At 38.6% G+C, this 12,268-nt stretch overlaps 1 protein-coding gene across 2 annotated transcripts in view; it reads left to right on the top strand.

The window, feature by feature from the left end:
* Positions 1–12,268, top strand: part of dennd5a (DENN/MADD domain containing 5A) — a 46,867-nt gene that overhangs the window by 11,446 nt on the left and 23,153 nt on the right. For both annotated transcript variants that reach the window (XM_042485654.1, XM_042485576.1), the window contains exons 2-4: positions 2,393–2,464; positions 3,281–3,390; positions 4,829–5,513. In XM_042485654.1, coding sequence (XP_042341588.1) covers positions 2,393–2,464; positions 3,281–3,390; positions 4,829–5,513 — 867 coding nt within the window. The remainder of the gene's footprint in view (positions 1–2,392; positions 2,465–3,280; positions 3,391–4,828; positions 5,514–12,268) is intronic.

Genomic DNA, 12,268 nt, shown 5'->3' with positions numbered 1-12,268 from the left:
AAAACAGTAAAAGGCATTGCCTGGTTGCATAAAGGATGTTTTTTTATTTCAAATGTTAGATAATGTAACAGCTCCAGGGCCAGTAAGTCTGCAACACAAGAGCAGCCATTCACACAGTAAACCTCATGACAGTCTACTGATGGGATACGCATGTTAGATCTGCCACAGAGTCTGCATGAGGTTAAAGGGACAAAATGCTGACATTTATTGAGCTGTCACATAATTTCTTTATAAAATATTTGTGCTTTACATGCCATCTGGTAAATGATGAAGGATCATTCATGACTTGCATATTTTTCTTTATTAGCCCTTTTTACTTAGAGACAGTGCCATAGGAGTGCCACAAAGTCCCTTCTTTGCGCTGCCTTTGCATGTTTGCACAGAGCCAAACAATGGCATCATTATGACGCTCCAGCGTGTGATTATAGATAGCATGCCAGCTTCAAAGAATCAGAAGAGGCATGGCGAGTGTGATGTTTAACACAACAATGTGTACCTCTAGTGTGGCATAAAAGATATCCCTCGGCATTGCTTTTTAACCAATAACAATGGTCGAACATGGCAATAACAATCATTTACTGTCCCCACTATATGGCGTTGTTGTCTGACTGTTGTCGTCCTCTGCTCAGAGGGTAAGGAGGCCTCGGACCTTTTAAGTTAGCTGCTAACTGCTATCTGCTACTTTATAAATCTCCTGGCAGCGAGTCACACATAACACACTGTCAAAACTTCAGAATTAACACCCATAATCCCCTCCTACCACCTGACATTTTTACATAAACACAGTTTCGGCACTGTTACTACATGAGTTCCTGGCTCAAAGATGAGACAACTCTACTCAACTGTCTTCCCATTCTATGAGGGTACCTTTTATACAGAAAGGTGAGGCGGCAAAAATGGCGCAATATCCCTGTGTTAAACAGGCAGTATAAAATTTGGTGAAAATGCTAAACATTCAAGGTTCTCATGGTCATGGAAAACCTGGCAAAGTCATAGAATTTCACAATCTTGTAATCCAGGCCTTGGAAAGTCACGGGATTAGAAAAAATCTTGAAAGATTTGAAAAAGTCATAGAATTTTGTTGGGTGTACTGAAGTTAGTTACATTAATATCCTGTGGATAACCTCTCACAATGTAACATAATGTCAAATGTAAGTTCTGTAGCTGTTGACGTATTGTAGCTTTAATGTGTCCATGTGACAGCAATTTGTTTACCATCGAGTAGGGATGCATGATATTGGGTTTTTTTTGCCAATATCTGATAGGCCAATATGTAACAACTCATTTGGCTTATACTGGTACATCCACTTTTTCCCTACTTAATTTTAGTGATCATCATGTCTCTTCTGTAGTGGAATTAACATCATATTCTGCATATTGTTATCATGATGGCCCACCAGCAGATGGAGATATGTAATTCAATGCTTTTCATTGGCGGTTTCATTTTAATGTGCAAAACAATAAAAATACTGTAAGTTATGGTTGATTTTTGTACATGTTCACTCTGCCAAAATTAAAAAAAAAAACAGAAATAGCAATTTGTCATATTGGCATTAAATCCGCATTGCTTGCCGATTCCAGTATTTGATTTTAAAGCCAATATCTGCTGAAACCAATGATGTGCCGATAATATCATGCATCCCTACCATCATGTACGTTTCTTCATTTTCTGACATTTGACAGTTCCGTCTCTCCCTTCATGTGTGCTATCTGGAATAATGTTTAACCAGAGTTTGAATCTGATATTTCTGAATAAGAGAAAAACAGTGTTGTGACAGTGGGATTAACATGTAGGATCATGTTATTCAGTGGGCCACTACTATTTTTATATTGTATGGCACTTTTTATTCGGAGCAATGTTCATGTTACACAATGTGAACAGTCGTGGACATTTTGATAGGGGTCCTTGAAAAAATCATTAAAAGTTTTTGAAATTTTGGTCAATGGAAATGTGTGGAAACCCTAAACATTACACCTGTAAAACATCAGCATGTTAGCCTTTTCACTGTGGCATGTTAGCATGCTGACATTAGCATTTAGCTCCAGGCACCGCAGAGTTTAAATACAGCCTCACAGAGCTGCGCGCATGTGTGAGAAGACTCTGTGCTGAGAATATAATCCATACAGAGCAGTATGGATTTGCATGATCTCTAGAAGAACAGGGAAAAACAACACACAGAAATGCTGTATCCTTGTATCATAACTCCACCAGCTGGCTTGAATTAGCATACCCACCTGACAGAGACACCATAATGTGTCTGTGTGCAGCTTGTTCTCAGAGCAGAGCTTTGAGAGCACAGCTGTCAGGATGTGTTTGCACAAACTGAGTAGTGATGCACTGCCCATCCAGAACCAGGCTTTTAATTATATTTTTGTTTTATTTGTTGTGTAGCTCTATGCCAGTATATAGAGGCTACTAAATTCAGAGATGGGGCCAGAGGAAATTTGGCGGGGGCAAATGAAGGTAACCCTCCCACCACACACACTCCTCCCCCTCTTAACCTGAGCTCAGCTTTAACCCTTCAACCTTTAACCCGGCACACTTTTTCTTTTTTTTTTTTTTTTTTTTTTTTTTTACTTAGCAGCTTACTTTTTTTTACCTCAAATTCTGAGTTTTCACAGTTGTTTTCTGCACAGGTGTGGGCACTTTCTGTTTTGCACACCCGGATTTCTCTCCTCTTGGTTTATCTCCTCCCCTCCTCCCTCACATCCTTCAGCAGCAGCTGAACAATGAGCTGATTTTTGACAATCACTGCTTCTGTTTCTCTCACACACACTCAAATCCAGTGCTGCCTGCACTGGCATTGCTTGGTCAATGTTTACTCTCTCCCCACACTCTGAATGACTTTTCAGTCTTGCCTTGGTGTGTGCATCACTTCTGCTTTACTCTGGGTTCAAATCAACTCAATTTGTGCTTTCTATGATTGATTATTTTGTGTGTCCCTTTGTATTGTCATTAAAGCTGTCTGGAAGCATTAAGATCCTCAAAGTAAATTACACATTTTGAAATATGACATGCTTCCTCTTTGAATATTTTATTTTGTTTACTTTCTAAAACAGGATGCAGATGACAGCTTTATATGATGCAATACAATCTTCCTCTCAAGACAAATATGCTGACTTGCTCTTTCCTCCGGAGTCGCGCCTGGCACTTTAAACTTGCTTCTGATCAAAATGTTCTTCTGCTCCTTCGTGTACATCTGAAAACATGCTAACTGTTTGTCTCCTTTTTGTTTTTTGTCATTTTTCTCTTTCTTTCTCTCTGTTGTTTCATTTTCAGGTGAGAATTTTGAGCAGAGTCCATTGCGGAGAACCTTTAAATCCAAAGTTCTAGCACATTATCCAGATAATGTCGAGTGGAATCCATTTGACCAGGATGCAGTTGGCATGGTATGATCAATACAGTCATAACATTTTCCTCATATACTTTAAGATTAACAGCATGGCTAGGAGATAGGTTTTAAATAAGAATCACAAATTTAACATATTTTTTTCTATACTAATATGATTAGCATAAGTAAATTGTTTTGTTAGCTTGCTTGGAATCAATAAGGGAATGGTTTAACCTTTTGGGAAATATGCCTCTTTTCCATGAGTCAGATGAGAGGATTGACAGCACTCTCATGTCAGAGTATGGTGCTAGAGTCAGAACACTTAGTGTAGCATAAAAAACAAAATCAGGTACAAATGGTTAACCTGGCTCTGTCCAAAGGTAAAATATACCTAAAAGCACTTCTAAAGCTCACTTTAGGTTAGTCTGCCGTAAGGTTCGATTTGGTCCACCAGATGTTTTGAGCATTCTTTTTTAAATTAGGGTACTAAAAAAATGTATAACACAAATTATTTATGCTTTTTAATTTTTTTTGTGAGGTAAAAATGCTCTCCAAATATTTAGAATCTCTTAAGTATTATTATTTTTATAGCTTTATCCTAGTGGACAGTGTGAGGCTTTGTGCACTAAGTCAGTTTGAGTGAGGTAAGAAAAAATGAAAAAATGGAAATGCACAGAGTGGCACACTGATTTGAACTTGGGATCCTCATTAACTTTTTGCATCTTAAGAATACAATACAGCGGACTGGGTGTTTGCTTTTGGTCTGCGACCCTTCTTTAAGGTTTAGTTTTGGCCCTCCAAGGGAAACAATTTGGTCAACCCTGCTCTAAAATCTCAAAATGTAATTTTTAAACACTTTTTGTAAAGTATTGTTGTCAGACGAACTAGATCCACTATGTCAGAGAGTTTTAAAGGAGACATTATTTTGTACTTTGGATGAAGCCAGGCCAGCTGTTTCCTCTGCTTTTCCAGTCCTTATGGAAAGCTAGGTTAGTCATCTTTTGGACTCCACCTTTGTACTCCCTGCTCCTCTCATCTAACTCTCAGGAAGAAAGCAAATAAACAGTTTGCCCGATTGCCCCATTGTTTAGCTGTGGCTTCTACTTTTTAAAACATGAGCAAATTGGCTAGATTTCTTTAAAAAAAAAAAAAGGCAAGAAATTACCCCCGAAAATTAGCAAGAAATTAGTAAAAAAGTACAAGAAAAATAACGGACAATAAGTAATTAAAAAAATAAAAATTAAAAGAAAGAACAACAAAGAAATGAAAAAATGTAGTTAAAAAATCTAATTATTCTGTAACATAATTTCAAACATATGTGATAATTATAAATGTAGTTTTTCTTATAATTATCATTCATTCCAAATTGCCTAATTTCTTTCAATTTGAGGATTTTTTAAAATTTTATTTCCATTAGGTTTGGATTTAGTCTGATGTTCCCTAATATTGTCATTTTCTTCAATGCCCTGATTCCTCCTCTGTCTGTCCTCTCACAGCTCTGTATGCCAAAGGGTCTGTCGTTCAGGACGCAGGTGGATTCCCGGGAGCCTCAGTTCCACTCCTTTATCATCACCAGAGAGGACGGCTCTCGGACCTACGGCTTTGCCCTCACTTTCTTCGAGGAGGTGACCAGTAAACAGATCTGTAGTGCAATGCAGACTCTTTACCACATGCACAATGCAGAGCAGTATGATATCTTGCACACTCCCACCTCGCCACCGGGACCCGAGGACCAGCGACACCAACTTTCTCAGACTCGTCCCATGCTCCACGCTGCGCCCGCCATCTCCCGCCTGCAGCGCTTCAACTCATATGACATCAGTCGGGACACGCTGTACGTGTCAAAGTGCATCTGCCTGATAACACCCATGGCGTTCCCTCAGGCCTGCAGGAAGGTTCTACAGCAGCTTCACCAGGCCGTCTCATCCCCCCAGCCCCCGCCCCTCCCGCTGGAGAGCTTCATCTACAACATCCTCTATGAGGTGCCCCTGCCACCCTCCGGGCGCTCCCTCAAGTTCTCAGGCGTGTATGGGCCTGTGGTGTGCCAGAGGCCGAGCACATCTGAGCTGCCTCTCTTTGACTTTTCCATCGGTGAAATGATTAATTTGCTGGGGGTGGAGAATGTTCTCCAGCTGTTCACCTGTGCCCTCCTCGAGATGCAGATACTGCTCTACTCACAGCGTAAGTATTCATCCGGCTTTTGTTACACTCAGCGTTTTTATGTGACCTTTAGCATCCTGTCACATTAGTGTGCTTTGATTTCAAGTAGCTATGCATCTTTCTCACATTACATGTTTAAAAAAAAAAATAGACAAATAGTTAGGCTTACAATCAAATTCTGTTGCGTCTGGATATAGTTTATGAACACTGTACATGTTTTTTTGAAGTGTTAAAAAAAAAAGGAAGAATCATGCATCATCTAACTCATCTAACAGCGGTTAATTAAGATTGTGAGGCCATGTGATTCTTTAGTGTCTTTGAGAGAAGTATTATTCAGGAACAGCTTTGTTGATTTCCGGGTTAGTTGCATACTTTGTATATTATGTAATTCAACGAGGCACGAAAGAAAGACCATAACTCATTGTAGTCTAATGTTGCTGAAACAAAACTATTATAAGAGTTGAGCTCTTAGTGCAGCATCGCTTTCCTGTTCTGTTTCAACCACGATCGTAGATAAAGAAAAAAAGTACACTAAAAATAGGAAACATTGCACCTTTTCATCGCTACTGTTGCTCTATAATCCAGCTCTAAGGGTGCCCCAAGAATGGTCTATGGGTTTTTTGAGTGGGTTTTCGGTTAGGTCTGGTCTAAAATAAGGTCTGTGGTTGACACGGGCTTAAGAGACTCACATTTAGCTTTACAACATGAAATACTTCACTATATAGTCGACTCGTGAATTTTAAAGCTTTTTTGTGTTTTGAAAAAGGAGGTTACTAACAAGTGACTAAATAAAACTACAGAACGACATCATGTTGAGCAGCACAGAACACAGCGTTACACTCACTGTAGTGGCAACACTAAGTCATGAGATTGAAGTACAGTTTGTTTCTAGCCTAACTTTAGCTTTTTGATTCTGGCGATTATATTTAGGCTTTGTAAATCATAAAAGTGATGTTCATTTGTGAACATTATCCTGCTGAACAAAATGTGTAAGTACCATAAATGTTTCTTTGTCACCAAGACTATTTTCTGGAATGATCCAAAATCCAATTGAAATATCCCACTGGCTTTTTGATGAGAGAACCAGGGCAACGCTAACTTCTGCAAAGGCCTACAGTAAAACGACATCCCAGAGGCACTTAATGGCTCACTTTACAGGTTTTAGGATTTAAACTGTCTGGATCTGTTGTATAGGAACAAAAGCCATGACCTTTAGACCACAACACATGTTTGATATGCATGGTGTAACTATTATCCAAGAGATTACATAACCTGCTGAGTGTTTCCATTAAAGTGATGCAGTGTGAGTAACAGCCTGTGTAAATGTTAGTCCCCCTCACCCCCTCACAGACAGCTCCTTCTACCAGGACTCACATGTATTTGTGTGTGTCTGTGTGTGTGTGTGTGAGGTTTGTGTTGTGAGAACATTTGAGCTGTTAGGCCATGCAGACCTTTTTTGGTGATCCTTTGTGATACATCTTTTTAGCAAAACACACAGCAGGAGTCTGACAACCAGTTACTTAATTTTACAGGAGCTTGACTTAAAAAAAACCCTTTGGCAGTCCCAAAATGTAGACAGCCTGATCCCTGTTTGCGTTTGTGTTCATTAGTTGTAATTGCTTGGGAACGATTAAAATAATCCTTTTCCTATCCTTTTCTAAACATAATAGTATCGTAGAAAAGGGGGCATTCATGTAATTGTTCGCCATTTGGGAGACTGTGTGTGTGTGTGTGTGTGTGCGCGCGTGTGTGTCAGGAGAAACAAGGAAATCATTTAAGGATGCTGGGTCTGGTGTGGTGATTGGATCCATTACACTGGCAAGGGAGGCAAATGGTTTACAAAACGCCAGGGGCCGGAGATAGGGGGGTGGGGGCTTTTAAGGGGGGGGAAAGCTGTGGTGTTGCTATGCAACCAGGAGACAGGGAGGATGGCAGTGATGCAGGATGATTATTATTGGTTGGAAGTGACATCATGCCTTTTTTTTTCCGCCCTCCCATGAGGCTCATCACTGCAGAACGTGTGAAGGGTGTTGTGTAGAGTTAAGCCCTGGCAATTCTCCACTGAGAAGAAATGAGGGGTTGTTAGGAAAAGACTCCACACACACACACACACACACACACACACACACACACACACACACACACACACACACACAGACTCACAGACACACACACACACTCACACACACTGAAGAGAGAGTCTGCAAATAAGGAGACAACTGAGTGTGTTTCGTACTAAAAATAGCACTGGAATTCATAACTGTTTTAAAGTAAATAAAAAAAGGCCAGTATTTCTTCCATGAAGCCGTAAGATGCTCAAATACTGTCTGCTGCTTCTCCCGTCCTCCTCAAACCGGAAGCTCATCATGTGTCAGTCATTTGTGACACCCAACTATTAAGCTGTTATTTCTTTTTGTTAATTCACTCTCTTTCTTTATATGCTTTGTGCAGTCGAGAGTGACAGGGTAGATGAGGGGAGAGGGAGATCTGAACGGAGGATGTTGCAGTTACACAACGCACATTTGAGCCACAGATATGCTGCATCTAAAATTAAGTTTAAAAGCACATATCTGAAGCTGGACTTATGTCAGCACAGAGTGTGTTTGGCCTCAGCTTTACGACACAGAATCAAGTTTGTCTTAAAGCCGTGCACAGACGTTTTGCTTTTTGTATATCAGGAAATTGCAATATAATATTACGCCAATGTTTCTTTCACTAGCAGATGTACTTTTGTGAATCCAAAACAGTTTTTTTTACAACATCTCAGCCTCCTATTATCAATTTGCATTTTAGTCTGAGGACATTGAGTTTTATTTTTATTTTTTTTGTTAGGCTGCAATAACTAAATTGTATTATTTACCACTTTCTGACTTTTTGAAGATCAAACTATTCATTCGGACTGCAACTATTGATTATTTTCAAAAGGAATTTTAGGATCTCACTAGTTCTCAAGTTCTGAAAACTTGTGACAGGCGTTTTTTTTACGGTTTTACAACATTTCATAGACTCGAGAATTTATCAGTTCATCAAAAAAATTAATAATTGATATCTGCCTTAAACATTTGCTTGTCATAAATTTACACACAGACTTGTGCATTACAATGTATCACTGTATCACCATTGTGACTCTACTTCAAGGTTGTAACAAACGATTATTTTCATTGTGCAACTAACGATTACTTTCATTGCCAGTTAATCCGTTGATTATTTTTTCGATTATTAATTAGTTGTTTGGTCTATAAAATGTCAGGAAATGGTTAATAAAGTCGATCACCATTTCCCAAGGCCTAAGATGACATCCTCAAATGTCTTGTTTTGTCCACAACCCAAAAAAATTCAGTTTGCTGTCGAGAAGGAGTAAAGAAACCAAAAACAAATTACCTTTTAGAAGCCAGAATCAAAAGATTTTAACATTTTTTTTCCTTTTACTCAAACAGATCAACTGATCAACAAATTAGTTTGCAGTTTATTTGATAGATGACGAGTAATCGATTGATTAATTAATCATTGCAGCCCCACTATTCATTGATTAATCAAGAAAACAATTAGCAGATAAATAATTGATTAAAATAATCTTTACTTGCATTTCTGGTTAAGCTACTGATGTTGGAAATAGACAGAAAGCAGGACTACGCGCCTCTGAAGAAACACACATCACACATCACTTTCCCATTCACTTTTAATAACAAGATTTAGATTTGACAAGATTATATCATTAATTGATCAAAAACAGTAAGTAACCGTGGTTATTGCCATGGTACAAACTGAGGCTGTTAAAGCAAATACAGAACACATTTTGTCAAAGTAGTCGTTTGATCAGAATAACAGAAAAAGATCTGCAGCAGTTTCACTTCTTCAGTGTATTTTTAGCCTTCTGTCCTGCATCATTTTGCTCTCAGTATGTAATCACTTCAAGTCCAAACTGCTACCAGTTCTTCGTGTGAACACCCAGAAAATATTCTTAGGATTTATCTGTTTATATAAGCAACGGTACTCGACCCTCTGTGACCTGAGTTAAAGTGGCTTCTTGTTTTTCTTGCTATGGTGGCCTAGTTTACGAGCAGACGGGTGATGTTAGTATTCTTGTCCCCGTTCTGGGAGAGGAAGTCTGCTGAGAAGTGGGGGTGAGGGGGAGGCCCAAGCTGGGGTGAGAGACTCTTCTCGTGGACCAGCACATGACCAAATGAAGGAATGGCATTTATTTTGGCACCATAAGAGGAGAGGCAGAGCTGCTGCTGAGTGTACAGTAGGTGTCAACAGCATTGAGCAGGAATGCAGATGAGGAGGACTGGACACATATTTGCAGCATGTAAGGCAGCGCTGAGCATGAAGGAGTGTTGCTGCATGTGTGGAGTCATGACAAAGGAATTTAACGTCAGCCAGAGGGTCAGCTGACTGTAGCTGTGTCACTGTTCTCAGTCTGAATCCTCTAAAGGATGCAGGCCACATGTGTCCTTAAGAGGACTTCCTCCTCAAATACCATCTAATCTGAGATGGAAGTGTAGCCTCACAAGACCAAAACTAATGGTGCAGTTGAGAATTGAAAAAATGTCTTGGTGCATTTCCAGGACTCTTTTTAGGACTTACTGCGGCACATTTGGTCTACAAATGTGGACTTCAGGGCTCAGTTAGTCAGTAATCTGATTGGATTTCGGTTGGGGGATTGGATCAAATCTTGAAAATGTTTTTTTTTTTAAGGCAAAAAAGGATTTAATGTTATCCAGTCTTGATTTTTATCTGGATCAAATTTTTTGTATGTGTTGTTCAAAACTTTTTAGCAGGATCTTGAATAAAAAAAAGAAAACCGGAGTTATCCTAATCCCGATAGAATATTAGTAAATATATTTATAATAATATAATATATAATAATGTATTTATTAATATTTTGCACATGGTTGTGTAACAGTCACTTTGATAAATTATATAAATTAGGCATTGTGCTACCTATTAAGACTTTAAGTATGATAATGATTAAAGAAAAAGTAAAATAAATGTATTCCCCAAATAGCTGTAAAAATCAAACAAAAAATATTTGAAGTTACTTAGAGCTATGTTCTGTATTGACACTGTGTTCTGTATGTTATGTATTTGTAGTTTGTTGGCGGAGGGTCTGCATTGTGATATATAGTCCCATTAAGAGTGCTGGTTATTCAGATTTGGTAATCTTTAGAAGTTTGTATCTGGTTTAGGATGATCCAATCCGAATTGGCTTTGAATAAACAAGAGTAAAATAAGATTCCTTTAGTATTAGAATCAGGGTTAATTGGTATCCTAAATAGCAAAACGTGGGATTTCCAAATCTGGGTCATTCTGAAAATTCTAATTTGTTGGCTGAACAGCTGGTCCCTGAAGATCCCCTCCCTAAATTTGGACAAAGCTTGTGTCTCATTACCACAATTCCTTTAAGGTTGGTCATTGATCTCCACTCCACTCCCATATTTACAGAACAGATAATGACAAAGACAACCCTACAACAGCATTAGCACTGTCATAGGGTGGGGTGTTTCCTTTTGTCATGTCATGTAAGTCTACTTTGTCTCCACACTGCTCTACTGCAGAAAACTGCTGCTGCACTACTTTCTGCAGCTTCAGACTTTCACTCATGCTGTGCTTTTAGCCCCAGCCAATGCACGATATTGTAGCAGGTGACTTCCTTCAGCAGAATAACTAAGGCATAAACAATGTAATCCCATTTAAATAACAGGCAGTCATGTTGCACAACTCCACTGTCATATGCTGTTTACTGGCCCAAGAGGAGGAATAAACATTTATCAGGCAAAGGCAGTGAAGCCCAGTACCTTTTGGTGATTCAAATATGGGAAAATTGTTGTGCAACCTCTTTTCCTTTTATTTTACTTCCAGGAATTTGTGTAAAAAAAATTCACTTCAGTAGTTCAGAACTGAGGTCATTGATGTTTTTTTGGCTAAGGACTCCTTTGCTGAAAGAGATACAGAGCAGGGACCCCTGTAATTTTACAAAATTTAGCTGCATACTATAAACCGGGTCTACAGTGACATGTGGGTCAGCCCCCACTGCCATGTAAAAACACACCCTTATATGGTACATGAGATACAAAGCTTTTAGAATAATAATTATTGTCAGATTCACATATTTATACATCATGCTTGTTTCTGAGGTGGACAGTGTTTAACTGTCTTGAAAAGTTACAAAACGATCTATTGTGGCTCACGAGATTAGCCATGTACTTTAGAAAATAACACAGCTAATTTGAAAATATGTTTTAATAGTAAATAACTGTTAGCTAACCAGTTTGCCTCCCTGCACAGGGATTTAGCATCAGCTGGCTAACATGATTGCACCAGGATTCACGGGTAACAGTTAGCCCATCATAAACGTCGTTTCCAGCAAATAAATAAAAAATTGCAAATAGGCCAATTTATATTTGCTTATGATATGTTGGGTTCATGATATATTTTACTTTTTTGAAAAACAAACAAAAAAACCTTAAAATTAAAAACTTAATTGATCATCATCATCATGAAATTATCATTAACCTTGTGTGCTATAAATAAAACATTTTAGGCAAATTTATCTTTGCTTTTAATATGTTGGGTTCATGAAGCCTCAGGATTTAGAATAATTTTAAGATGTTATAAAGACTGCCCATCATGAGCAGTACAACAACAGATTTCCTCCCTGTTGGTTTTTTATTCTCTACTTTTGTCCAGTAAATGTTGAATTTTATCACTTATGATGTCGTTGAACAGGCATTTGTGTGTAGTGATTTTGATAATGTGTGGTCAGGAGAAAATGC

This window comes from Plectropomus leopardus, chromosome 1, assembly GCF_008729295.1.
Source record: "Plectropomus leopardus isolate mb chromosome 1, YSFRI_Pleo_2.0, whole genome shotgun sequence".
NCBI classification, from domain to species: domain Eukaryota; kingdom Metazoa; phylum Chordata; class Actinopteri; order Perciformes; family Serranidae; genus Plectropomus; species Plectropomus leopardus.
This window is presented reverse-complemented; position numbering and strand designations above follow the sequence as displayed.